This window comes from Ipomoea nil, unplaced genomic scaffold (assembly GCF_001879475.1).
Source record: "Ipomoea nil cultivar Tokyo-kokei standard unplaced genomic scaffold, Asagao_1.1 scaffold2036, whole genome shotgun sequence".
Classification (NCBI taxonomy): domain Eukaryota; kingdom Viridiplantae; phylum Streptophyta; class Magnoliopsida; order Solanales; family Convolvulaceae; genus Ipomoea; species Ipomoea nil.
In genome coordinates, this window is record NW_017618464.1 from 4,803,325 (window position 1) to 4,830,154 (window position 26,830).

The window sequence follows — 26,830 nt, forward strand, 5'->3', positions numbered from 1 at the left end:
CCAAAACCAGATATTCCTTGGCTCAACACTCTAAAGATTCAATTAGCTTGGTTGGGATGAGTGGTCGCTCACTCTCGTTCATTATTAAGAGAGGTCATGAGTTCGAACGCCTTCTCGAATGAAAAAATCAATCTGGCCAACACTTTGTTCTTTAATTGGACCGACCCAGTACGAACGAGGATTAATCTAACTATTGCTAAAACACTTTGTCCCTTAATAAAATTATACGGAGTGTGTATATATATATATATATTGTGTAGGTTTATTATTAATTTAAAATTTTAATTAAAATATAACATATCATTCAATTTTGATCAAAGGCATGTACAAATTATATTTTAAAAAGCATTAAGGTACATTATTTTATAGTATGTAATGCTTCTTCAGTTTTTTTTTTTTTTTTTTTTTTCATATTTAATTTTAAGAGTTTCACATGATTCAATATTGCATTGAAATGAGTAATTATGTGAATAAAACATGATTCTCTTACGAATCATAAATTTGAATTATCACATTCACACCAAAATTGATACTGACGCACTAACGATATGAAATTACCTTGACTCACACAATGGCCACAAAATATTTTATTTGTCCAAACCCATACACATGTTTGATAACATAACATATTTTTGTATTTTCCATATTCAAATTTGTATAAATTTTAAAATTTTAAATAAAATTGAAAATGCATTCAAATTCTATTATTTTAGGTTATAGAATATATATATTTATATCAATCTTTATTGGTTTTGGACCTTTATTTGCCACTTAAATGCATTAGATTTAACTATAAATTTTTTTATTTTTTTTTTTTAGAAAAAAGGAGGGGAACACCCAAGGTCAATATCTGATCCTCACATTGACACTGCTACCAAGAAGCCCAAGCTCGTCCTCACGGATGAAGCGTTGCATGTTCACGGTAGTTTGCTCGTAGACTTGTTCCTCCCGATCATCGTCTAGAGCCATGCTAGAGATGAGGTCCGCCAACCTATTTTGCTCCCTTGGGATATGCCTAAAGATGATTTCCCAGTTCCAAGTTTCTGTATAATTCAACTAAGTTTCTTCCCGGGCCGTTGTATTCATCATCCCTGCTTATAAGATCGATAGCTTTGGCACTGTCAGGTTCTACAACAATTTTGTTGAAACCTTGATCCCTTGCTTGCTTGAGGCCATTATAGATGCCCCAGAGCTCAGCTTCCAGCGGTCCACACAACCCCAGCTGGTTGGAAAAAGCCATTAAGAAGTTAGCTTTCTCGTTTCTGATGACGCCTCCACATGTTGCTTCGTTCTTGCTCCTGCTCCAACTGCCATCCGTATTCATCTTGATCCAGCTAGTAGGTGGTGCAGACCAAAGGTTATGTCTTATGGTTTTCCGATTTTGATTATTCTACCGCGATATCAACTTACTAATAATTAAAATCTCATATTTAGATAAAAATTTAGAAATAATATTACCTTTCTCTATCTGAACAATAAATTATAATTGAATGTGTTGGCCATTATTATAATACTAATTTATCTCTAAATCTCTAATCTCATTTAGTATAATAATACCAATAGAGTCAAATCAAATAACTTCTCTTTTTTTTACTATAATAAGTATCATCATTATTATTGTCGAATATTTTATTATGGTAAACAGATATTTGTACTATTGTAAAATATAAAATATAAAATATAAAATAATAATAATAACAACAACAACAAAAATAATTTTTTTTTATTTCACTACAATATTTTAATTCCATCTCATGTATTTAATTTGGTTTGGTTAATTATATATTTTTTTATAAATTAATATTTATTTAGTATTTGTAAATAAAATTCATATATTTAAAAAAGATATTAAAAACTTATATTAAATACAAAAGACAATTTTATAAATAATAAGAAAATATTAACAAAATAAAAAGAAAAATATACATAATTTTATCTATAATTAAAATTATCATTAATGTATATGAACTTTCGACATATATTCATATATATAAAATTATCATTAATGTATATGAACTTTCGACATATATTCATATACAATTAATTGTAAATCACCTACCTATGTAATTATCTTGTTATCGTTCCCCATAATCACCTTACCTACCTACATTAATATTATTATTGTCTGTATTATAATCACCACAATTATAGATAGATTCGGAGTATTTGTTAATTTTGGAAAAAAAAAATTATTTTGAATTTAAAAGGAATAATATTTTGTAAAAAATTTAAATAAATTCCCATCAGTAAATAGATTCAAACTCTGACTCAGCTGCTACCTAGTGCTGCTCGTTTCAGAGATACGTCGTCGTTACGAGCAATCATCTCCGGCAATTACAAATCCTTAACTGAGAAGACCAAAGAAAACCATTCGGTCCTTTAAAAACCGTGAACGCAACAAAGAAAATTCAATTCAGCTGCAAAGATTTCACCTTTCCCTGAAAAGCGTTATAGAGAGAGAGAGAGAGAGAGAGAGAGAGAGAGAGAGAGAGAGAGAGAGATGCAGACGGAGGCGAGGAGAGCAGGTGTGGCGGTGGAGGGAGGCGGAGGACAGATGGCGCTGAACGCGGGGCATGGGGCGGTGGTGGTGGACGGTGGCGCCGCGCGTAAGCTGATCAAGCAGCACCAACAACAGCAACAGCAGCGGAGAAGCCAGCAATCGCAGATCGGAACCATATCGCAGCTTCTCGCCGGAGGCATAGCCGGCGCCGTGAGCAAGACTTGTACGGCGCCGCTTGCTCGCCTCACTATCCTCTTCCAGGTTCGTAATTTCTCTCTCTTTCTTCTGCTTACCCTTCTGTGTATATGAATTTTATTCATCTATCGTCATTTCTTTGCATTCTTTGAACTGATATCTAGTAATCCTGGGAGGCTATTTGGGCGTCTCGCTATTTATCTCTTCCAGCCCCTCTTGTCAGGGTTTAGGGGCTTAGGATTAGTCTAGTTTAAGCTGGAAACCTAAACCTAATGTATAAAAAAGGGTTTAAATTTGTAAATTAACAACAACATTGTCTTTGTACTCTCAGAATAAGAAAAATGTGTTCTTTAGAAAATATTAATCCTCAATTTTTATTTTCTTCCCTACTTTTGTGTTGATGCAAATATCAATTTCAGTGTTTGGAATTTATGCTGCCACACTACATTCTAGATTATAATGTTAACATCTCTTTGCTCCAATCTAATAGGTGCAAGGAATGCACACGGATGCCTCAAACTTAAAAAAGGCTTGTATATGGAGGGAGGCTTCCCGTATTGTTCGTGAAGAAGGGTTTAGGGCGTTCTGGAAGGGAAATTTGGTCACAATTGCTCATCGGCTTCCTTACTCTTCTATCAGCTTTTATGCGTTTGAGCGTTACAAGAATGTTGGTAGACTTGTCCTATGAACAGTTTATGTTATGGTTTTTGGAAAGACTAACTAATTTATGTTGTACACAGCTTCAAATTTTAAATTTTGACTGTTTTCTTTGATCAATTGTGTCACAGTTGTTGCATTTTATGTTGGGAGTTGAAGGTCAAGGAGAAAGGTTTAGTGCGGATATTTGTGTACGGCTTGTAGGCGGTGGTTTGGCTGGGATTACTGCTGCTTCTGTTACATATCCGCTGGATCTTGTCAGGACACGTCTAGCTGCACAGGTAATAGACTGGTCTTACTCTGCTTAACATATAGTCTCATAGAGCTTTTGTCTGTTTCCTTTCTTTTTGCTATTTTATATATACCCTCATCTTGAAATACTTGACTGCAGACAAGTGTAATATACTATAGAGGTATATGGCATGCCTTACGTACCATAAGAAGGGAAGAAGGTGCCAGAGGCCTTTATAAAGGACTTGGTGCAACTCTATTGGTATCGTTTTGCAACTCTAATTCTTCTTGCTTGTCAAAAAGACTTCATTTCGATAAAATATTTGGCTGCAGAATGCTGCTTTTGTTTTGTTGTTTCCTGATTGAGCTGTGTATTTATGCAGGGTGTTGGTCCTAATTTGGCGATTAGCTTTTCAGTTTATGACACTGCAAGGACCTATTGGCAGGATCATAGGTAATCTTTTCTAAATATGCTTCTGATTTTGAGTGTACTAAGGTGGTTAGTAAATAATTATTTGATGGGCTTACAATTTCTGTTTGTTCATATTTTTTTCTCTTATTCTGTAATGGTAGTGATTTAACACTTACATGTTGATGCCAGGCCGGATGATTCTATGGCTTTGGTCAGCCTTGCTTGTGGTAGTTTGTCAGGTGTTGCATCATCAACAGGTACCAAATCTCATTATCATCAAACAAAGAAAAATATGTTAGAATAGTACTTTGAAATTTAAGCATGTTACACTGATGTTGAAATGTTGAATTAATTTTTGGTTGTTGGAGGACATCTCAATAAGCTCGATAATCATGTTTGTGTGTTCTTAAAAAGAAATCACTGTTTGTTTTTAGTAGTATTGCAATTAGAATTTATGCCAATTTTAGGCTGCCTATACCGATAAACCTCATCTTAAGCCCCTGCTCTGCACAACTCGAATGGCATGATGTTGGCAATATCTTCCTTTTGTTTAACTTTCATTAAAAATTCACAATGCCAAATTGCCTTGCCATCCCTTGATGTCATGGTTTTGAACCACGAACATCACAAAGCAAAGTGGTATCATGCAAAATAGTTCAAACAGCGTGTAAGGAAACTGGCTGTAAAGGTCTATGGACTATTGAGCAGAAATTTTTATTCTTTTGGCAATTTTTTCTGCTTCTGCCATGTATTCTAGTAGTTATCCTTTACCCATAGATTATTCAACAGACGTAAGGTTGTTGCTTTGAATTATTATATTATTGAACAGTTATTAAAGTATTTAATCGTAGATGTTGATGCCTGTAGCTGTCTTCAATGCTTTTGATGCAGAGAAGCAGGTTGAGGTGCAGGCTTGTTACTTAGTATCTAACCCTTAGAGCTAAAGTTACACCGTGTATGTATGGCATACGGGAATTTTAGTAAGAACTGAGAAAGTGCAACTTGCTTCTTGTCTTTCACAAAACTAACTTGTTTTTCAATATCAAGATGTTACTCCTACATATATGGGATAGCTTGGCTCTCCAAACATGCAGTTGGCTCTATTATGATGTGGCTATTTCAGGAGCCTCTATCTGCTGTTGCCAAACCATGAGAGGCGTCCTCTTTGAGGTATGCTTCTCAGTTAGGTTTCACGTGTTATTTCTCCCTAATTAACACTAAAACCTCAAAAGTTGGAAAGCATTTCTGTGACCAGCCTTTTGTTGACAAATTGACGTGTCTGTGAAAAATTAGTCAGAACAACCACCTGTGGTGTATTTCCCAAAATTAAAGGGGAGGGTACCTTCTTAACCCCATGAGCTTATTTGCAGAGTGATATAGAAGGACCTGTTTATAGGAAATGACTGGTAATAGGAATTAAAAATAACAGGGAAATTGAGATGAATGAATGCAATGTGCTGAAACATCTTCCACCGTCCACCAAGAAATGACTCACATCCAATGCAGCCACAGCTATTATATGCTTGTAATACCATCATTTTTTTCTTTTTGTTGCTCTTTTGGCTACTTTGCTCTCTGTACCACCTTGGTACTGGTAAGGCAAAAGTTGTTTGGCATTGTGAAGAAATGCATCTCTAATTTTGGATTTTTTTTTTTTCATAATAGAATTGAGGAAGGATATAAATGGCCAATCGGATTTCCCCCCTGTATTGTATGTTAATAATTAAAATTGCTTCATGTCTGGAGGAGACTCACTTTCGATTTCTTTTCCTGGTTTGTGTACTTTTTGCAGTGACTTTCCCTCTGGATCTTGTTAGGAGAAGGATGCAGTTGGAAGGGGCAGGTGGTCGTGCTCGTGTTTACACGACTGGTCTCTTTGGTGCATTTAGACACATAATCCGCTCAGAAGGGATTCACGGGTTATACAGAGGAATTCTTCCTGAATATTACAAAGTTGTACCGAGCATTGGCATTGTTTTCATGACATATGAGAAAGTGAAGCAACTTCTGTCAGATATACCTTCGTGATGGTAAATCATCAAACAAGGCTGAATATAGGTCGCTTATATATAGAAAAACCCAGGGATATAGTTTAGTCGAAAGAAAGAAAGAAAAGCTTATGATGCACCAGATTCTCGGAATTGCTGGCTAATTTTTGCTCGATTTGCAATTGTTGACCGGAAAGTGTATTATTGCATGTGTATTGTACCTAGAGGAGCACACATTTGATTATAAATCTCAAATGTGTAAACACTGCTATTCACATTAACGATCTTTATAGCATAGCAGGCTATTAGCGATACAGGTCACTGTTGTACTATTTTACATTCTTTTACATCAACATTGTATTTGATTCTTTAAAGCAATTTCAGAAATGGTAACTTGCTTCACAGTTTACAGTTCCTCCTTGCTTCCTCCTTTTGGTGACAACTTTTATGGCTTTTCCAGTTTGCATTTTTGTTGATGACCATGTTCAGGTTGTGTTTACATGAAACAATTCATTGCAACACAAGTTTTGACATCAGAGTAGCTCTGGCTCAGTTGGTTCTTGGGTGACATATTGGGGATAAAGATGTAAGATCGATATCTTGTAGGGGTGGCTCTTTGTGGGCACAGACACTAGTCTTCCCACCTACTGAGCTGTTGAGCCACTGTGATTTACCCCTCCATTCTGAGCGAGGGTTTTCACCTTATGTGGGCAAGAGTAAAGGTTTTTTTTTTTTTTTTTCTTGTAAATCAAGTGGATACTCAAGAAAGTTTCTGCAAATAATGTGTCAAGCTTCTTTTATTGCTGTTGAATATGGCAAACTCTGATACAAGACAACCTCATAAACATGTTTTTTGTTTTCTTGTTTGAAGATTACAGGTCAATTTAGCATGTGTCCTCAAGGACCCCAGGAAAAAGTAGGGGGAGTCAATGTAACTCAGTTCTCAGGAGGAACATTCCATTCCATGTTCTTTGACATGCCAGAAGGAAGCATCAGAGCAGATTTTCAACAGGAGAGAGATCAGGGAGGGTGAATGTAATAGAGGTTTACAAGGGAAAATTTCCTGTGAAATGAATGTGATCCAAGGTGCGTCGTAAACCGTACTTATTCACAGCTTCATTGGCTGCTCTAAACCCTCCTCCATAGGCTGGAGAAGTGTCATGAGCTATCTGGTGCATGAAAAACTCTCCCAACTTGTTTTCGGCCCCAGACCTCCCGCCTTTCTTGGATGACGATGATGGCCATGCCGATGAGGAGGAGGACGAAGCTGCTGATGTGGATGGCATGTTTCTGAACCCAGGCATCACCTCTGACTCGAGCCACATGTGAGACAGCACTTGGCATATTCCTTCCTCCACCTCTGGGCTCAGATTTCTGAAACCTGCAGAATTCAATGTAAGTTCTCCCTTCTCTCGATCTCAAGTTGTTCGAATACACAAATTCTCAAGTATACTTACCTTTCAGGCGCAACCACGCATGCATTAATTCATGCGCTAGAATGGCTCCAGTGAGTAATCTGCATCAAGAACACGACGAAACAGGCTCAGAGAGAGTTGTGTGTTGTGTTGAGCATACAGCCATTAATGTGGAATCCAACTATCAGCTTAGGCTTTTAGTTGAGATGAAGCACATGCTTCAATTTGGTATCAGAGCCAGACCAAAGTTCATGGGTTCAAATCTCAGCGCCACCCATAAGCGACAATTGAAAGGGCATGGTTGCAGACTGGAATTACAAGAAATTAAACACTACCTTGGGAGGCCATATAGAACCAAGATGGCTGTAACCTCACATTTTCGGGTTAGTCTCTGAGGCTGTGTTCTCATTCCTACCAGCCCGCCTCGCCCAGCCATTCTTGGCCTTTTCAGTATCTGGATATTCGAGAACCAAAACCATTCATTCAGATTCTACAGGCAACAAAACCAGTTATATAACAATAGAAAATTCGAGTGATTTTGAGAAAAGCATACATACACTAGTAACAGTCTGCTCCTCAGATAAGCAGAGACCCCTGGTTTCAGGCAAGTGATGGAAGCCCTGGAAGTTTTTCAGAGTTAGAAAACGACAAAAATGGCAGAAAACCGAAGAAAAGAAGAAAGAGAAGCAAGCTATATACGTGTTTCTCCCCTTCGATAGCTTCATTAAGGGCGTGCCTTTCAACGAGAAGCATAGGAATTTGCTGGTCGATTTTCATGTTCATGCCTTCATAATAGTCTCTGATGGCATGGTAAAGCGGTTGGCAGTCCCCGGTGTCCATGATAGCAGATTCCATACACTCCAAGCATAAGCTCCGCCCATCTCCAAGCGATATATATTTCGCATCCCATGACTTGAAAAAAGGTCGGAAAACAACATAAAAACAACCATGAATCTGCAGATCGGGTTTTAATCGAGAGGTAGAAAAGATTTCAGCTTGATCCTACCTCGAGGCGCTCACAACTACAGCATCGTGCAGTGACATCACGCTCGTGTGAAGGGCAATATTTCTGAGACCAAAACGGGTGGCATCTATACTCGATCAAACCAGCGCCATTTGTGGGAATCTGAGGATGTGAAATTGGAATAAAGAATAATTTCGAGTTCAAAAAAACAGCAAAAAAGAAGCAGAATGGTCTTACGAATTGATGGCAGACTTCACATTTGGGATGAGTGAGTTCTTTGAAGCACAACTTATGATACGTCTTGTTCCCTGACAGAGAAAACTTGAATCAACAAAGAAAAACCAATAAGAGCTCGATATATAACAAATTTTACAAAAGTTGTCGTCTTTGGAAACAGATTACCTCATGTTCTGTGATTGGATAACCACAGGCATAACAGCAAAAGCATTCTGGGTGAAAGAAAGTCCCCATGCATCCCAAGTAGTTGCCATAGCCAATTTCTCGGTGGCAGCCACCACATACTCTGAAGTAACACGAAGAATCATCTCTAAGATCACAAATCTGAAAAGTCGTCTACACGACTACACTTATATATATGTCAATATTACCTATAGTCTCTTGGATAATAGTCCCTCGGGACATAGGGAGCAGGAGGAGGAGCGGGAGGAGCATAAGGCGGGAATGATGAAGAACCAAGACCATCATAAAGAGACCTCGCTAGATCATCGTTGTCTGCCCATCTGTATCCTGACAAAGTATGAACCACCGCACATTTTCAGCAAAAAACAGGTAAATCTAAACTCTTGAAGAGAACTACAAAGGACAGAGAGAATTTTTTTTAATTTTAACGCAAAAGAATAGGAAAGCTATGCAGAAACAACGGTACCATTTGGCCTCTTCAAATCTTCAGCTTGAGAGCGTGCAATTGCACGGTCCAGTTCCTCCTTTTCTTTATTGGCTCTAGGGCGATCATCCTAGAATGCGGAATCAATAAAAGAAAAACGCATGTTGTTCTTGAACCTCTAGACATGAGAAATTATATGCTAGACATGGAAAATCATAGGTTATTTTTGCATATATCACCCCATCTTCTACATAGCATTTCACCCTCCTTTTTGCAGGCAATTCAAAAGCAGAAAGCAGGTATTTTTCAACCAAAAATTCACAATGCCTTATTTTTGCCAAAACAACTAAAGATGACCATCTACTCTATCCTGGGGCCCAAGAAGGAAAAGCAAGTCAATTAATGACAAAAGGATAATCTTATCTCTTTAATCATCTCAGTCTCAAGTAAAAAAGGACTTTCTAAGGGACAACTCCAGCCAAATTAGTCAGACTGGTAGATATACACAAGGTCACAAGTTCGACTCTCAGCAAGAGCGGCCTATTGGTCTACTTGGTTTTAGTCGGGGCAACCTAGGCTGATTTAACTCTTTGTGGTTCTTTGACAGCTAGGATCACAAGCCATCTGGTAGTGGCCACGGGGTTTCCCTCGTCACCCGAAAAAGGACTTTCTAACACAAGAAAGGTACTAGGCTACTAGCATGCTCAGGAATGAAAGAAAAGAAGAACTCCAGACAAACAAATCAGAAAATAGAGTGATTACCAAGGATCTAATTGGAGCAGGCAAAGCTATATTTTCATCTCCCAGGAGCTGAGGTTGTCGTCCACCTGGCAATCCCCTACTACTTGAACACCCCTTGAAAATCTTACTCAGCCATTTCATAAACCTTGACTTTCGCTCTGCGTGTGAAGAAACAAAGTGCCCTGCTTAAAATCCCACAACCATATTAAAACTCAAAAAAATTTAAAAATCCAATCTTTACAACTTGAAAGCAACACATTGAAGAAAAGAAAAACAAAAAAGACTTAAACTTTAACCCAAACATACCATAAATGCAAGGCTGAGAGAGATGATTGACGCTAGCTGAAGAAGACATTGGCATGTATAAAAGAGGAGCTTTCTGGGTTGGCGCGGGGACGACGAAAAGGGCGGGCAAGAATGAAAATGACTAATGGAGAGAGAATTTGGAACAGTAGAGGGAAAAGGAAGGGTAGAAGAGAAGAAGAATGGCATCATTGATAAGCTTTAGAGAGAGAAAGAGAGAGAATCTGTGGGAGGGAAAAAGAGATTCTTGGCTTGGGGAGAGAAAGAGAAATGGGGAATCTGCTGAGCCGGATTGAGATGGAAAAGGGGAATGGGGGTAAAAAGGTGAGACTACAGAGTGGATTTCTGGACGGCTCAGAATTGCTGGATTGGGGGATTTGATGGAGAAATCTGATCAGTTATGCAAACATTCAAGAATCAAGAATTTCTTCCTAGCTACAGCTACTATGGCCGTCTGAATATTTTGAAGAGAAAGTTGCCGGGGAAAAGCAAATGGAATTTAACTATTGGCCCTTCTTTTTTTCTTCCAAATTACAACACTCACCCACTTAATTTTTATCCCCCATTTTCGATTTTATTTGGCGATTAGTAGTCAGTAAATAACAAATTGTAATAACTTCGATACAATCAATTCTTGTCATGTCAAGTGAAAATTTAGTTGATAGAGAAGCAAACTTTTGGGCGTGCACTTCTCAAAAACTGAGAAAAATCACTATTGTAGTTGCTCTTACAAGTTTGGAGATAGTGTGTTGATTTTATATCCTATTATTTTTCTCTATAAAATTCTTACAAATAGATTTTAATGTTTACAACGTTTATTATTATGTGACATGATAATGCCACATCTCTATTTTGGTGACTAATATACATACATATACACACATGCATCAATACGTGTGCGCGTGCATATACTCATATAGAGAGTATGTTTGTGTTTTTAAGTGTGCACGTGCATATACTCATATACAGAGAGCATGTTTGTTTCTTTACGATCGATTTTTACATTGATTGATGTATTTTACCGCTTAGAATTATTTATTTATTTATTTATTGAGATTGGGATTAAAAAAAAAACATAATATTGTTATAATTAATTGTGTAATTGGGATGTCATCTTTGATTTCTGTTTATGCAACTTTGGAAGCAACCTATAAATGAGGTTGTAAAGGAAGAATCAGTTGCCTTGAGTGTGGCAACATAGGTCATCTAGCACCACAAGTCTTTGGATCACCTTTCATTTTCATTTTTATTTTTATTTGGAATGACAAGGGAAATTCGTAGTTATAACTCAAAAATATGCATCATGTAAATCTCGTTTCCGTGTAATAGTTCATAAATTACATAATCTAATAATAACTCGCCCCGTAATCTTTGGTTTGCCCCGTCCCACCAACCCGTATTAACAGCTCTAATAATAATAATAATCCGAAAATCACCTTTCATTTTTATTAAAAAAGGAATATAAACTGAAATAACTAGAAGGGCTAGCCAACAATATCATCATCATCATATATTCCACCTTTAACTTTTAGTTTTTTTTTTTTTTTTTGACTTTGTTCAAAAGTCTTCTTTGGCGACTTTCTCCCACCACAAGTTTTCAAAACCTAACCATTTTATTTGTATAAGTAGGTAAATGGCCGAGCATCGAGAAATTTTACAACTTACTCTTAACTCTTCTGAAAAATCTAAGACGTTTTTACTGATGATAAACAATAAGATGTTATCATATTCTATGTAATTTTCTTTTATTCCTCCACCGGTACTCGTGCATACTAGCTTTAAAATCTCTGCCACAAACTTTAATTAACCTTGCAAGTATCTCCAGCGGTTATATGCTTGAATTGGGAAAGTAAAGAGATGAGCTATAGGAATCAATACCCCCTTTTCTTTTGGGTTGTCAATTGCTTATTCTAATATCTGACCAAGCACTGCATTTGCAGATTGAACAACAATTTTAAATAAAAAAAATCATATTTTACATCTTATATTTTGATTAGATTTTCTCTTTATCATGCGAATCGTCTAAGATTTGATAACAAATCTTACATTAACAAACTCGTCTAAGAGAATAATATTTATTCTCTACCAACTAATAAAGAGAAAATATAAATTGTTATTCCTAACCCTGGGATCGGATCTCTCAAAATGGATAACATGCAAACAACACCCTTTCAATTAAGCATGTCGCATTAGGTATTCATTGTACAATTTATATCTCCTATAGTTATATGTGATTTGCAAGTTATTACACAGGATGACATAGCAAGTTTACCCAATGCATATAATTAGGTAGTAGTTGTGTGCTTCCCTCATTAGCAATATATATATATATATATATATATATATATATATATATATATATATATATATATATATATATAATAACAAAAGAAAAAGAAATAAAAAGTTAAAAAAAAAAAAAAATTGTGGTGGAGCATCTTCAACTCAAGCAGTAGATTGTCTGTCACTGAATAAAGCAGTCTGGAAAATATGCTATCCTGCATTTTAGGATGTCCAGAATTATATTCAAAAGTATGATTCTTAATTTTACATTACAAAAATTTAGGACCTGTTATTTAGGGCAATTGACAAACGAAAATTGTAAGATTAAAAAATCGATTTTATATGTATATAGTCCAATTGGCACAAATTATATTGTGGACCTTGATCCAGATTATGTACTTAGAGTTAATATATTATCTAAATGTTCTAATATTGTTCTAAGTCATTATATGTGAACTGTAACTAATTAATATATTATTTACATGTTCTAATATTGTTCTAAATCATTATATGTGAATTGTAACTAAATAAACTGGAAGTACATAATATTTTAACTACATATACATAATCTGAACCAGGATCTACAATACATATGGTGAACCCTCCAGATCCATTGCTATAGTTTCTTGGTCTCAACCCATTCATTTTAGCAGCCTAATTTTATTCCCTTTATGTTCGTTAGAGATTGAACACAACTCTTTTATGTAAATACCAAATTTAAGGATGTGTTATGTCTTAACTACAACGTCAGTAAAATTATACTCGGTACATTTTTATGTTTTATAAAGATGACAGTAAAAGTGTAATTTTTGATCAGTAAAAGTGAAATTTTTGTGGATCTCCATAGTTGAGGCAGGTCAGAGATCTCCTTAAAAGTGGATTTTTGTCAGTGGCAACTGGTGGCAGGGAATAAAGAAGCTTGAAGCTGAATACCTAAACCCATATGCATGTGAAAATGTGAAGCCAACAACAATTAACTACTTTGTGTAAAATTTTCTAATTTTCGGGACAACCCCGATCAAATTGGTAAGACTCTTAATTTAATAACAACAAGATTACAAGTTCAACTTCCAATTAGAGCAGCTTATTAGTCTTCTTGATTTAAACAAACCAACTATATGCAATCTAAACTGGTTTATCTCATTTTAATCTTTTGCTAGCTAAAGTCATAAATCGAGATTTACTCAGTACACACCCTCGAGTAATAGTTACGAGTTTTCCTCCTCCAATGGAAACAGCCAATAGTAATGTACAATATTAAAGAAAGTGAGGAATCCCAAAGTGGAATTTAGGGTGGAGCATAGTCATATGAAGTCACTCAATAAAGCAAAGTCCAGTAATTATGCCTGGAATAAACTATCACCCACTTTTAAACATTACACATTCACAATATTCTTCCTCCACAACTCCACATTTAAAAAAAGAACTACGAGTTTCAGAGACGAAACGTTTTCAAAACAGAAGGAAACGCTACCCTCTAAAAGTTTCCGAGTGTCATAACTCATAACAATTGTGCATAACGTATGTGTGCTTTCAATAATGGAGAATGAGTTAAAAGAGTACATGGATATGAAACCAACGAGTATTCTATTTTCTATAACTCGTGAAAATGTCAGTACTAAAATGGGACGAGTACTTCACATGAACATTTGAAAACGGAAATGTACCTGGATGGAACACGGGAATACATTCTTGCCTTTGGTATTTGCGTAGTATGATCTGTTTGTGAAAAGAATCAAATGGAAAGGACTCCAAACAGCGTTTAGAGCCTCATTTCTTCACTAGTTTCAGAACGTCACCCACGAGGTGTAAAGACCCCGTTACTAGGACCTGCAAAGACATGTGGTAAAGGCTCAGACAGAGAAAACACAACACTATAATGACACGTTTGGTTCACGGAATGAATTTTGAGGGAATAGGAATTTTATTCCATATGGAATGGAATAGGTAAGGAATAGAACAGGAATTGTATTCCATTGTTTGGTTTGAAGTAGGAATGTTATTCCAGTGTTTGGTTGGTTTAAGGAATATCAATGGAATATATATGTTTAAAAGACATAAATACCTTTATACAAAATATATAATAATAATCACCCGTGTTTTGCAACATTGAAATTGGTCATGGTCTAGAGCCTGGCGAAGGCTTTTATGGCTCGTAAAATAAGAACTCATGTGAGGAATAAGCAGGCATAGTTTCAAATGATAGTACCTGGAAGCGAACGGACTGATTCTTTCGAACGTTATCCCTGAGCCAGTTAATTGCAACTGGAAGCGAAGGAAAAACTGTACTGTTTTCACAACTTCGAGTTCCTTTCTCTGTATCATCGGGACCTTCATCACATATTTGATCTGCATTCTTCGCCATGTCTCTGCCTGCAAGTAGACGGTCAGAGCAACATATATCCTCGACTTAAGAGGGAAATTTTACAACGCCGAAAAGGACCCACAGTTGCTACTATAAACGGAAAGGGACATCACAATATAGTCGGGTAATGTAAAAAGGTTATACCTTTCTCACGGACAAGGTTTTCCCAGAATCTTTGAAGAGTCAACTGCCACGAGATATCTACTTGATTATCAGCTGGAATCGTAGAACCGGTACCCACCTTATTATACACTGATATGTTAGGAACAAACAATGCCTTCTTAAAGTAGATTCCTGGAAAAAAAACAAAAACAAAACGGAAATTTTGCGGTTGAGTCAAAATATGTTGACTGTCAAACTCAACGAGGGTCTTGTTTGGCCCCCAACATAATGGAGCTTATTGAGATGCAAAGCATAAGTCGGGCCAAAATATGAATGAGAAAAAGATAAGAGGCAAAAGCCGTTTTTTTTTCAGGAAGCTCCAAAGTTGAAGCTTTTTAAAAACGCCTCTTCTTCAACAACCTTAAATCGAGCCAAAAAATCACTGTTTTAAAGAATAGTGTGTTCAAGTGTTCACCGTGCATTTCACAAGCACTCATCAAGCGCGGAAGGAGCAGTTGAGGATCCCTCACCGACATGCAGTTGAACAACAGAATCTGCATTTACGAGAAATTTTAGTTTGGCAGAAAACATAGGAAATGAGAGATCTGACAAAAGAAAGAGTGTTTCTTCTCGTCCCTTGTAGTATCAGTTATAAACTTAATGTCTTGAACATTTTTAGTAAAAGCTATTATATATTTCGACCGTAATGCCAAACCCTTTCTGGGTTCGTGAATAGAAAAGTAAAATGCAACAGCATACTTGTGTAGAACTTTTCTTCGTCTTCTGGTAATGCTCTGTCTGGGGCGGTCCACAAGAAGCTCCCGTCTCAAGCGCCCGATTTTTAATAGAATTGTGCTGCGGGTAGTCGTCTTTGATGGCGAGAGAAAACCATTTAGCACATACATCCATGCTTTCGGGACTATGAGCACCGTCCAAGTAGAAAACAAGATCCCCCGGACTTTCACATTCTATAACCTTGTCGGGTTCAATTTGAGCCCGTCCTTGTAAACTAGCTGTTGCTAGTCCTTTCAGGAATTGCTCGGGCAGAGAACCCTATGTCCACACAAGAACTAGGAATAAGATTAACGAAACAATAAAACACGGAATTGAGGGTAAAATTGGCGTAACTCACCGTCTCTGTTAGGTAATCAACTTCAGCATGGCCGGTTCTCTTAAGCCAAGTGGAGCATAATGCCATAGCAAGACCGGCATTTGTATATTGGTGTTCACCCTCGAGACCGAGATGAATGCTGCTTTGTAAACTGGCATCCAACGGGGCCGCCACTTTAAGAGTTACCTGTAGATAGCACCAAATCGTCAACCTCAACGAAGGAAAATCCTAAACTTTTTAGTACCAGTGTTGAAAAAGACGCTAGGCGCCTGATTTTTTTTATTTTTTTTATTTTTTTTTTTATTTTTTTAGGGGGTTATTCGTCAACACACACACACAAAAAGGGGGTTATTCGTCAAAAAAAAAAAAACGGGGTTCGGCCGCCTAGGCGCCCGGCTGCGGAGGCCGATTTCGGCGTTCCTCGATGCGGCCGGGCGCCGCCTAGCGTCTAGGCGCGATTTTTGCAACCATGCTTTTTACATCAGCATAAGTAAATGTTGATTAGATCAACTTCTTACTTGGCACAAAATCCTATTAGCACTACTATATTTTAGTTTCGAAAGAAAATAAAATGATTTGGGCAATCAAAGAAAGGGATTGAGTAGCGTGACTAATGAAACAACTCTAAACTTACATCCAACTCAGAAGCCTTCGCTTCAAGCACACGCATAGCTTCATCGGGCTGGGGCACAGTAAAAGCTGGAACTCCACGCTTCGTAAGACGATAAATACTTCTCAGTCCACAGAGAAAGGAATAAAACAAAATAAAAATAGAAAACATAAAACAGAGTTCAGACAAAAAGATACAATTTCATGAAACCATATATAAATGTGTGTGTGTGTGTATGTATGTATATGGTTTCTTAGGAACCTTGAAGATTCCTGCTTTCTCTCCAGCAATTTGCCCAAGAGTATTTCCTGCACAAAGTTAAGAAAGGAACATGATAGGAGTGAGGCAATTATAAATTTTAGGGTACAGTGAAAATCTCACTGAATTTTCAGTTATGATAATTGTAATTCGCAACTAGAGGCGTATCTGATCAAGATTCTATAAAGACAAAAGTGATGGGATTTGGGGGCAACTCCAACCAAATTGGTGAAGCAGTTGACTTGGTAACCACAAGGTTACAAGTTCGACTTCCCGTGGCCAGTAGAGCGGCCTATTGGCCTTCTTGGTTTGAGCCCGTCAGCAATGGGCAACCAAGGCTGGTTTACCTCTTTATGGTCCTTTGCTGACTAGTGTCACAAGGCGGAGTTTACCCAGTGCACACCCTCGGGTAGTCGTTACGGGTTTCCCTCGTCACTCAAAAACTAAAAAGTGATGGAATTTGCATGACAATGTTCAAAGCAGATACCGTAACATTCTCCCTCTCCAATTAATACACAGTATGGTTCTACATCACAAAGTATGTCCTATGATCGAGCACTCATTGTGTTATAACACATTAGCTATGTGTCCGGACAAGAAAATCAACAAAAATAACGGACACCGGGCAGTTCCCTAGTAAGAATAAAGAAGAAGCACTAACCAAGAATTTCCATATGGTCATACCCAAGGGAAGATATTCCACAAACGACAGGTTTCTCAACCTGAAAGGCAATTGAATACATCAACATCTCACAAATCTAGTAGGACTCGTACTTCACGCCCAAATCCATCATTATTGCAAAAAATACTACCGTACTATTTTCAACTACCTACCACATTAGTTGCATCGTATTTTCCTCCTAAGCCAACTTCCAATATAGCAACATCCACCTGCCACAGTTAAACATAATCCAGTTAAAGTAATGGTCCAACTGTAATGCTACTTTTACCAGAAAACTCGCTTAACGATACCTGCTCTGCTGCAAATATCTTGAAGGCAAGCAATGCAAGAAAGCGAAAATACGTAGGCATTGGCACCTCATCAGAGGCACTTTCCTGTGCACACAAAATAGTGGAGTTGCCTGGATAAGACATTTAGTACAAACATAATACTAAAGGAAGAAGATTTTTTTTTTTTTTTTTTAATGGAGATGCCCGTAAATTTAAGTTCATTTTGAATCTTTGAATATAATACCTAAATACATATATGTAATGTAAAATCGTTGCGGGGTAAATGGACTCAGAGCAACTGGAATAGATAAATAATCAGAAGATGTGATCATACATGCCTTAAGTCTATCATAGCACCACCAGAAATATGCCAAAAACTTGTCTTCACAAATGTCTGCTCTGAAAGAACCAAGTGATAGGAGAAGAGTTAAGAGAGCATGTAAACCTTTGTGACCACTGAACTGTCTAAGAAAGTATTACGGGAAAAGGAGACAATAATTCAAGATCTCGGAACACTATTATCACTTCCAATTTGGATAAGAAAGTCAACAAAATTTTAGTTGAAAGATGCATTTCAAGCGGCAAGGATAAGGCTTTAATCAGTTGAAAGCACACAAAGCATTCTATAAACCATCAACAACAGACTAAGCAAGCAGCAATGACAGCCCTCTTCAAGGATATTATAGGAAACGAAAATAGATTTCAGGAACAAAAAATATATATAAGTAAACAATTGAGCCAATATCCTATTTCTACTGATTTACATAAACAGTGTCATTTACACAATTGCAAGACATGCACACTTACCCATCTAATCGGAATCTTTCTCGAACATCAATGAGATGTGGAGACGTGAAAAGCCCGGTGTGGAAACCACAATTACGCAATATAGACTCTGTGAAAGTGCAAGTTGACCCCTTTATCACACAAAAAAATAAATAAATGAAATGAAATTAGCAATGACTAGCAAAAAAAAGGTTGACAATGTTAGTCATAGAGAAGACACATATTAGATCTTCGATACATAACTGAATCTCCAAAACTAAAAAAAATTAAGGCTTCTCAATTTCCAATGCCAACTAGAAACACAGCAAACACTCAAGTTGCTACCTTTCCCTTGGTACCAGCAACATGGATAACCTTCATCTGCTTTATTGGTTCCTCCAGTTCCAGTATCTGCAGTTTATACCATCATATACATACACTATATAAGTACACAACACCTTCTGCACAGTGCACACCATCATATACCAAGATTCCCAAACATATTTTCCCTCAATCTGTACCTTAATATAATCAAACAGTATATCAAATCTATCGCCGCTATTGCTCTTATCAGCACGACTACGTTTTGTTATCAGAGAAGATAAAGCCTCCATTGCCTCCTCATAAGGAGCCAAAGCTGATCTTGCTGGTTTATCTCCACCTACACCACACCATCTTCAACAATCATTCCACACATATTCCACACATGCACAAATGTACAGCATCTAACAACTCACACAGCAAAGCTATCATAAAAGTCATAAAAATTCAATCTTGAATAATGGGCAATCAAACAAATTACAGTTCTAGCAAGACATACCGCGAGACATCTTGATTCGGCCTGAAAAAGGTAACCCGGTATTAAAAAACTGGTTTTTGCTTACACAACTAGCAATCATGTTTATATGTATGAATGTCAAGAGAGAGAGAGAGAGAGAGAGAGATCTCACTGGGAGAACAGCGGCGGCGGAGGGGTGTGGCAGTGAAGCGTGGCTGGGGAAGGCGCAGCAGAGCAGGTTGAACTGGCGGTTGGCGAGAGAAGTTGAGGGATAGACAGCGCTGAGTCTTTAGGAGTTGAAAAGAAAAGGTGAAATCGCAGTTTGATCCCCAGATTTTTGGGCTTAGTTTCGTTTTGACCTCTAACATTTCGGGTAAGCCCATGATGAACACTGCATGTCTGCGCTCTCCAGCAGCACAGATTTTGGGTTATTTATCAGCTCGGAATTTAAGGAATATATGCAATGCTGCGTGGCTGTGTTTTTTTTATCGTAATCAAGAACATGTTCTGCTTAATCCCTATCTTATCCCAAAGTAGAAGTAATAATCTTTATTTAATAGCCCACAAATCACATACTTATATACGGAGTACCTAGTAAAATGAGTCCGACTAAGTAAGTGATGTAAGTAAGAACTGAATTTTCCTCGTGATTTTCATATACGATAATTATGTTTCATTCATTTTTTTGTCTCGTTCAGGATAATTTAGTATTAATTACGGAGTGTTTTAAATAGTACGGATGAATTCGTGTATCACTTACATTTAACTGATAATTTAATATGAAAGAACTAAATTGAAAATAAAAATAAATCTTGAGGGGTATAATTAGATAAAAGTTCTTGCCAAGGATCAAATTGAAAATGACACATCCATGAGAGTTTAAGGAAGTATAATAGAAGTTTGCTTGGGAAGAAGGGTGGTGGGGTTGGTGGATTTATATACTTTGACTGCGAAATATTTGGAGATAATTTAATTAGTGGCGATGTGTGCTTTAAAAAAAAAAAAAAAAAAAAAAAAACCCTTAGAAATCCACCAACCCCAGTGCCCCACCACTAATTATACTTCAACGTAATTATCCCAACAGGAGTGCACATTGAAAGTGCGATTGGTTCACTGTAATTAAATTGTAATTTAGTCGATATCTCAATTATATAATTTTATTTTTTTTTTGAAAGTTCTCAATTATATAATTTAGTTGTCGGTAATCAAAACGATATATTTTTATGTGGGATGCGCATTTTTAGTTAAAACGATGTCGTTTTTGTAATTATGTGCATCATGCATGGTGCACACGGTTGCAAAAACGATGTCGTTTTTACGTTTGACTTTAAAAAAAAATTGATATTTAATTCATTCATTCTGGATATATAGTTCAAATTATGCGCAACATAACGTCGTTAGCGAAAATTGAAATTGATTTTTTTCATTCATTCTGGATATTTAGTTCATTCATTCTGGATATATAGTTCAAATTATACACAACATAACGCCGTTGACAGAAATCGAAACTGATTTTTTTTTTTCATTCATGCTGGATATTTAGCTCATTTATTTTGGATATTCAGTTCATTCATTCTGGATATATAGTTCAAATTATGCACAACATAATATTGTTGACGAGAACTAAAACTGATTTTTTTTTTTTTAAATTAGACGCACGTTATTTTTACAACTGTGTGCACCATTTGCACGGCAGGGGTTCCGGCAATTTATATCCTACACCACGGCGCGCGTTGCACTATGCGCCCAGATGCAAAACGACGTCGTTTTAATTTTTTTTTTTTTTTAATTTCCCGTCCCAGTGAATGGCAGTAGTTTTTGCTTTAAAAAAAAAACCCGATGTTCAAGAATGTACATAATGTTATACTTGAATACACATAATTGTATACATGAATGTACATAATTATATAACAAAATATACATACTCTTTTTAAAAGATAATACACATAATCTAACATAATACTTAATAAACATAAACTTTTAACATAATACACATCAACTCTTAACATAATACACACAAATTTTCTGATTCGGATGTACATAATTGTATAAAAAGAATGTATATAATTGTATAAAAAATACACATAACTGTATGAACCAATACACATAACGTTGTGAATAAATACACATAATATTTTGAACAAACACAGATAATCCCAGCAACTTCCTACCACGCCTCCCAACACGACCCCAAAACGACGTTATTTTGGGAGGCGCATGGCGCACAGTACTATGTGCGCCGTGGGGTAGGATATATAACGATTGCAGGGGTTCCCTAATGGGCTAAATTAATATGTGTTGTGTGCCATAGGCCCATAATCCATAATCCAAAAGCATTAACGACCACGTGATCAGTGATCACTACCTCCGGAATCGCGGCAAATGTTGAGTTACGCGCGTGGCTTCCCCTCGCTCGCTGCTCTGAACGTGCCTGTCAGTTCGTCTTCTTCCATCTCCACCGTAAGCTTCCACGTCAAGCATTCCAACTTGGCAACAAACAAAATCTAGGGCTCTTTTGGGGAACCGGTCCGTTATCTTCCTCAAACCTCCCTCGTAATCGCCGATTAATCCTACGAAACACAGTGAGTTTTCCCGGCCAGCTAAACCGTGCATTGTCTCCTCATCTCGTAGATCTCCGCCCGCCGCTTTCCCGATGGATGACTCTCTCAGCAACATCCCTAGTAGCCACTTGCTCGGCTCAGTTCCGGTGAGTACTCTTCTTCACTTTTACAGTTCTACGCTTAATTTTGTAGCCAAAAGCTCGATTGTGTTATATATTTGTTTTGCCTTCGCTTAGTTACCCTGTGTTTGGTCGCGATTAGTTGAAATTTTTGAAATGTCATCAAGTATTTATTGAATTTCGGTTTAATTAGTCGAGACCTTTGAAATGCCATTAAATTGCATTTTCGTTTAATCAACGGTTATTATGAGTTTGAGACACTTTGTTGTGCTTGGCCACTCAAAAAGTCAGTGATAAACAGAAAATAGCATAATGCAGAGTTTCTTTTTGTAGTTTTCATGTTTAGTGGGTTGGATCTGTGGAGTTGTTCTAGAGTGACTATAGAAATATACAAATGTAGTGTGCTGAAATAGGGTTATATTACTAAGCTCTAATATGAGTTGGGATTCATGATTATTTGATTTTATTTATTCTGAATCTTGAGTTCCATATTTACTTCTGAATTAAACCTTTTACTTTGTAATGCATTTGGTATCTAACTTCTCTTTTATTATCATTGGCTTTGGGCATCATGAGGTGATCAGGGTATGTGCTTGTGGAATTGGTTGGAATGAATGCAATGTTCTTTTTCTAATTTGAAAGTGACAATTTTATGGTGTTGAATGACTGTTAGCTCAAATTAAAATTTATTTTTGATGTAGTAAATGCTAGTGTTAATGAAGAAAAGTCAGTAGCTGCTTAATTATGTATAAAAAAAAATAACAGAAGAAAGAAGCTGCTCAGTTACTGGCTTTTATTAGCAGATTTTGATTTTGTTCATTTTTCAAATGAATGCACAGGCTGTTGTCACTGAAGAAAAAACCAACAGTAATCACAGCGGTACGCTGGGACTATAAATAAATATCTCTTATCTGTTGATGAATTCTCTCTAATAACAAACATTGTTAATTTATTTTGTGTAATAATTTACAGTACCTGAAGCAAAATTGGAGATATTTCCTCCAAATAATGGTGGGAATGCTGGTCAGGGATATCAAACTCTTGGAGGCCCAAGCGGTATGCATCATTTTGGCTTTGTTTTCATATTAAAATCCTAGCAAGATTAAGGAACAAAATAGTCACAAAGTCTAATGTTCCATTTCACTTAAATATCATGAGCAAGCAATTTTTAGCTTGGCATATACTCTGTGTAGCTGTAGAAATACTCCAACTAGCACTTAGGTCAAGAAAAAATTTGATTATATTGTTCACCTGATGCATCTTAGGTCCGGCACATATGATATAACTTGATGGAAATGAAGTTGGGAATCAAAAAGGGTCGAAAGACAATTAATATCTTAGATATGAGGTTCACTTCACTTCCCAAAAATCCAGATCCAGAACATAGTATGATGACTTTTATACTCTGTTGCTGTTTCAAGTTGGGTCCTATTATGTTATTTAGTTTATATTTTGGAGGTGCATTGGGTCCTATTCTGTTTCCAATGCATTCATGTGAAGATTTTATAATAAATTGAATGTCATGTCTTGAATGTAAAATTACTTTAACTCTTCAAGTAACAATGGAGGTTAGGTAGAGTTAGGGGGCCAGTGGGGGGTTCAGAAGGTGGGATAGAGACGGGGGGAGTATCACTTAAAGAACAAATGTATGAGACTATTACCTGAGCCAATTTCTTGCTCAAACCAGTTTAGTTAGTTCACTTTGACCCTTTCAAAACCTATTTATGACCCACCATTATCTGGCCCAACACACCTATGTTCCTATGGCAAGGATTTCTATTCAGAAGTATTATTGGGGATGTTATTCAATATTCAAGTTGCCTTTGGGTGTTGATAAATTTAAAGTGTATTTCCATTTTTAGAAAAGATTATTCCTAAACAGAAGTACCATTTTTGGGAAAGATTTTTCCTAAAACTTGCTTATCTTATGCAGAAGGAGATGGGCAACAATCAACAAACAACTGGAAAGGAGTACTTAGCATCTCATCGTATACCCAATATTTTAATGTAGATACAGACATTGTCATGAACAGATTGATGAGCTCTTTAAATCCTACAACTGGAGATTTCTTCAGCAAAATTGATGCTAACCCTGATCTGTAAGTCATAAATACCTTTACAGATGACTAGTTTTGGTAGGTTTCTTTCCCATCCCTATTGAAGATGTTCTATTAACTTGCATGAGTCAGATTCTGCAAATATGTTCTTATGAAACTGGAAAAGGAAATGGAGATAAAAAAAAAAAAAAGTATATAATAAAATTATCCTTATTAAGTGTTTTATAACTGTATCTTTCTTGCTCCTCAGCTCTATGTAACAATAACAAGAAGTAAACCAATAAATAAAAAAATCAGAGGGCAAAATATGATAAGGAAATTTTTTTTGGTGTAATGGGAATACAGAAACCTTCCCCTTTTGAAGACCCAATCAAGTTGTCTAATACCTTTGTCCCTTTAATGTGATTTTACATGGAACTATGCATACCACATTATCACTATAGGAGTACTTTTAACATTTTTCACATATCTTGTGGTGTTTCGATATGTGTCATAATGGTGCTGCTTTCACTCTTTTGGAATTTCTTTTTCAGCTTTGCTGCCTTTATGTTTCCGTTTCTAAATATCATATACACTCATTTCCTTTTTGTTTTGCATTCTAATTTCAGTTATGGGCTCATCTGGATTTCAACCACATTGGTATTTGTACTTTCCTCCTTTGGAAACTGTGCCACATATTTAATGAATAAAAGGAGTGAAACTATTACTTCTTCGACCTTTGACGTCAACTATGTAAATGTGGCAACATGCACAATATATGGTTATGCATTCATTGTTCCGCTGGGTTTTTACTTCTTGCTGCAATACCTCGGCTTAAATGCTAGCCTCATACGTTTTTGGTGCTTGTGGGGATATTCCTTATTCATCTTTATTCCTACTTCTGTAAGTTTATTGTATATTGCATCTTTATTCATACTCCCTTGATAACAATCTCTGGCAAGAGTTGTTCCCTTCTTTTTGTCAAGGTGTGATCAAGAGATCCTTTTTTTATATTGCAGTTTCTCTTAATGATTCCAGTGGAGTTTCTAAAGTGGATCATCATATTACTCACTGGTGGTGCATCAGGTGGCTTTGTTGCATTAAATCTTAAGAACCACCACATACAGACAAACGATCTTTCTATTGTGCTGGTTGCTGCTTTTGTTCTACAAATGGGTTTGGCAATCTTCATAAAGATGTGGTTTTTCCCTTGAGTTTGGTTTGGTAGCCCAAGGTGTGGTGTGGTTTGTAAGAGAAATTTGGGGTGATGAAGTAAGTCCTCTTTCTTGAATTACAATTTTCAGCAGCTGAGCAGCTTGCATAGTTATGGAGCACTTGGAGTGTGAGGTCTAGAGATGCATTTGGTCTATATGACAGTTGACACTTGCAATGTTTTAGGGTTTGACATGCTTTTTGGTCTACGGCTTTTAGGATATATCCATCGGGAAAGTAATTGTAGTTATAGCCTTGTTTGAGGAACTTCTTTTATTGAAACATCCTTGTAAGATAAAAACTGCTTGTTGAAGACGGTATTTTGCTACACTTGTGATTGTATTACGTGTTGTAACAGTTGTTGCCGTGAGCTTAAAGAAAGTTTTGTTTCATTTATAGACACCGTTTCATGAACATGCATCAATAGGTCTAATTGAACATATTGTCATTGTGTAATCATGTAGCAGGCAGGTCTTTGTAAACCTTTCTATATTGTGGCCACAGTATCTTGACTTGTACTTGTTTCTTATAGCTTCAAGTTTCAACCTAAAATGGTAATAAGTTGAAACTTGAAAGTGTAATTTGGATTTGAAAATACAAACTGGCGTCTGTGTCTTGGTTGTTGGTTTTGTGATTTAGCTCGCTAGTCAACGTCAGAATATACTTGTGAGTTCTGGTCTGTCAATTTGGGTCCAGGTGGAAAATACAGGAATTGTTGTTAGCCTTACCTTAGAGCAAGGCCAATGAGTTTGCTTTTTTATTTGTTTTTATTAATTTTAGTAAAAATAATAATAATCCTCCACTTAAGATTGTAAAAGCTCATGTGTGTGAAAAGAAATAGATAAGAATGGAATGATAATTTTGCTTTTTCTTATTTGGAGTGTCTTCTGGTTTACAAGTCTTTAAATACATGTGATTACAATCCTAGAGTATCGAAAATGACACAATTTGTGGAACTAAGTTCTTTGGTGGGGTGTATTTCATCATCATTCATTATGCTAAATCTAGAAAAATCATTTGACTTAATTGATTATAATAAATATATTTTTAACTTTAAACTTTATAAATGTTGACTGGTAGTGTCTTTAGATTTACAATGTTTCTAAAATAGATTATGATATATGCAAAAATTAAATTTATATGGCTGATGGGGTTATATGTATCAAGAATGGATTATTGTATTAATATAATCATTAATTAATAAAATGAGTTAATACCCAATTTAGTTATCAACTATAGTGGTTTTTCTCGATTTAGTCCTAAACAATTTTTTGTGTTTAATTAGGTCCTCGACTATGATAATTTTACTCAATTGAGTCATCGGTTTTTTTTTTTTTTTTTTTTTAAACCTCAACGGCTATTAGAATTAATGATTAAATTGATAAAAAAATATTATAGTCGATGACTAAATTAAGTAAAATCACTATAG

General features: G+C 36.3%; 4 protein-coding genes across 12 annotated transcripts; 2 read left to right on the forward strand and 2 right to left on the reverse strand.

Moving 5' to 3' along the window:
• Positions 1–2,408: 2,408 nt before the first annotated feature.
• Positions 2,409–6,397, forward strand: LOC109148168 (mitochondrial substrate carrier family protein B-like). Of its 6 annotated transcripts, XR_002048765.1 has the most exons (10): positions 2,409–2,450; positions 2,487–2,761; positions 3,186–3,362; positions 3,484–3,633; positions 3,744–3,845; positions 3,967–4,037; positions 4,185–4,252; positions 4,887–4,950; positions 5,043–5,165; positions 5,788–5,860. XR_002048765.1 is itself a non-coding variant. In XM_019296001.1 (9 exons), exons 2-9 carry the CDS (start codon positions 2,501–2,503, stop codon positions 5,788–5,790), a joined length of 879 nt encoding a protein of 292 aa, XP_019151546.1. In that variant the 5' UTR covers positions 2,409–2,450; positions 2,487–2,500; the 3' UTR covers positions 5,791–5,893. The 6 variants fall into 6 exon arrangements, 4 of the variants coding, with proteins under 4 accessions (XP_019151546.1, XP_019151547.1, XP_019151544.1 ...); XR_002048764.1 differs by having other exon boundaries at positions 4,887–5,165; XM_019296001.1 differs by lacking the exon at positions 4,887–4,950 and having other exon boundaries at positions 5,119–5,165; positions 5,788–5,893.
• Positions 6,398–6,762: 365 nt separating this feature from the next.
• LOC109148166 (protein DA1-related 2-like) lies at positions 6,763–10,869 on the reverse strand. 3 transcript variants are annotated; one of them, XM_019295996.1, is made up of 12 exons: positions 10,254–10,868; positions 9,969–10,132; positions 9,249–9,336; positions 8,971–9,109; positions 8,765–8,885; positions 8,600–8,683; positions 8,405–8,524; positions 8,098–8,310; positions 7,956–8,018; positions 7,734–7,852; positions 7,441–7,499; positions 6,763–7,364 (listed from the first exon to the last, which is right to left on the reverse strand). In XM_019295996.1, the coding sequence occupies exons 1-12, from the start codon at positions 10,306–10,308 to the stop codon at positions 7,030–7,032; spliced, it is 1,560 nt and encodes a 519-aa protein (XP_019151541.1). In that variant the 5' UTR covers positions 10,309–10,868; the 3' UTR covers positions 6,763–7,029. The 3 variants fall into 3 exon arrangements, with proteins under 3 accessions (XP_019151541.1, XP_019151543.1, XP_019151542.1); XM_019295998.1 differs by having other exon boundaries at positions 7,030–7,364; positions 9,969–10,105; positions 10,254–10,869; XM_019295997.1 differs by having other exon boundaries at positions 7,030–7,364; positions 9,969–10,129; positions 10,254–10,869.
• A 2,986-nt stretch (positions 10,870–13,855) lies between these two features.
• On the reverse strand, positions 13,856–19,893 carry LOC109148164 (folylpolyglutamate synthase). Of its 2 annotated transcripts, none has more exons than XM_019295993.1 (17): positions 19,646–19,893; positions 19,516–19,536; positions 19,217–19,356; positions 19,041–19,106; positions 18,738–18,847; positions 18,269–18,329; positions 17,952–18,035; positions 17,814–17,870; positions 17,641–17,701; positions 16,983–17,029; positions 16,746–16,823; positions 16,133–16,297; positions 15,760–16,053; positions 15,476–15,554; positions 15,043–15,192; positions 14,743–14,906; positions 13,856–14,363 (listed from the first exon to the last, which is right to left on the reverse strand). In XM_019295993.1, the coding sequence occupies exons 1-17, from the start codon at positions 19,854–19,856 to the stop codon at positions 14,304–14,306; spliced, it is 1,848 nt and encodes a 615-aa protein (XP_019151538.1). In that variant the 5' UTR covers positions 19,857–19,893; the 3' UTR covers positions 13,856–14,303. The 2 variants fall into 2 exon arrangements, with proteins under 2 accessions (XP_019151538.1, XP_019151539.1); XM_019295994.1 differs by lacking the exon at positions 13,856–14,363 and adding an exon at positions 14,628–14,665 and having other exon boundaries at positions 14,707–14,906.
• A 1,938-nt stretch (positions 19,894–21,831) lies between these two features.
• On the forward strand, positions 21,832–25,799 carry LOC109148165 (protein YIPF1 homolog). The gene is made up of 6 exons (XM_019295995.1): positions 21,832–22,180; positions 22,993–23,032; positions 23,126–23,209; positions 24,087–24,252; positions 24,819–25,092; positions 25,209–25,799. The coding sequence occupies exons 1-6, from the start codon at positions 22,127–22,129 to the stop codon at positions 25,401–25,403; spliced, it is 813 nt and encodes a 270-aa protein (XP_019151540.1). The 5' UTR covers positions 21,832–22,126; the 3' UTR covers positions 25,404–25,799.
• Positions 25,800–26,830: the final 1,031 nt, after the last annotated feature.

Coding starts and splice junctions, on each gene's coding strand:
- LOC109148168 (XM_019295999.1), top strand. CDS start 2,501: ATGCAGACGGAGGCGAGGAGAGCAGGTGTGGCGGTGGAGGGAGGCGGA. Junction 3,363..3,483: donor CGTTTGAGCGTTACAAGAAT/GTTGGTAGACTT, acceptor ATTGTGTCACAG/TTGTTGCATTTTATGTTGGG. Junction 4,253..5,787: donor AGGTGTTGCATCATCAACAG/GTACCAAATCTC, acceptor TACTTTTTGCAG/TGACTTTCCCTCTGGATCTT.
- LOC109148166 (XM_019295996.1), bottom strand. CDS start 10,308: ATGCCAATGTCTTCTTCAGCTAGCGTCAATCATCTCTCTCAGCCTTGC. Junction 8,684..8,764: donor ATCCAATCACAGAACATGAG/GTAATCTGTTTC, acceptor TGTTGATTCAAG/TTTTCTCTGTCAGGGAACAA. Junction 7,500..7,733: donor GTTCTATATGGCCTCCCAAG/GTAGTGTTTAAT, acceptor TTCTTGATGCAG/ATTACTCACTGGAGCCATTC.
- LOC109148164 (XM_019295993.1), bottom strand. CDS start 19,856: ATGGGCTTACCCGAAATGTTAGAGGTCAAAACGAAACTAAGCCCAAAA. Junction 19,537..19,645: donor CCGCCGCCGCTGTTCTCCCA/GTGAGATCTCTC, acceptor TACCTTTTTCAG/GCCGAATCAAGATGTCTCGC. Junction 18,848..19,040: donor TTGCTGGTACCAAGGGAAAG/GTAGCAACTTGA, acceptor TGTGTGATAAAG/GGGTCAACTTGCACTTTCAC.
- LOC109148165 (XM_019295995.1), top strand. CDS start 22,127: ATGGATGACTCTCTCAGCAACATCCCTAGTAGCCACTTGCTCGGCTCA. Junction 23,033..23,125: donor AACCAACAGTAATCACAGCG/GTACGCTGGGAC, acceptor AATAATTTACAG/TACCTGAAGCAAAATTGGAG. Junction 24,253..24,818: donor ATTGATGCTAACCCTGATCT/GTAAGTCATAAA, acceptor TTCTAATTTCAG/TTATGGGCTCATCTGGATTT.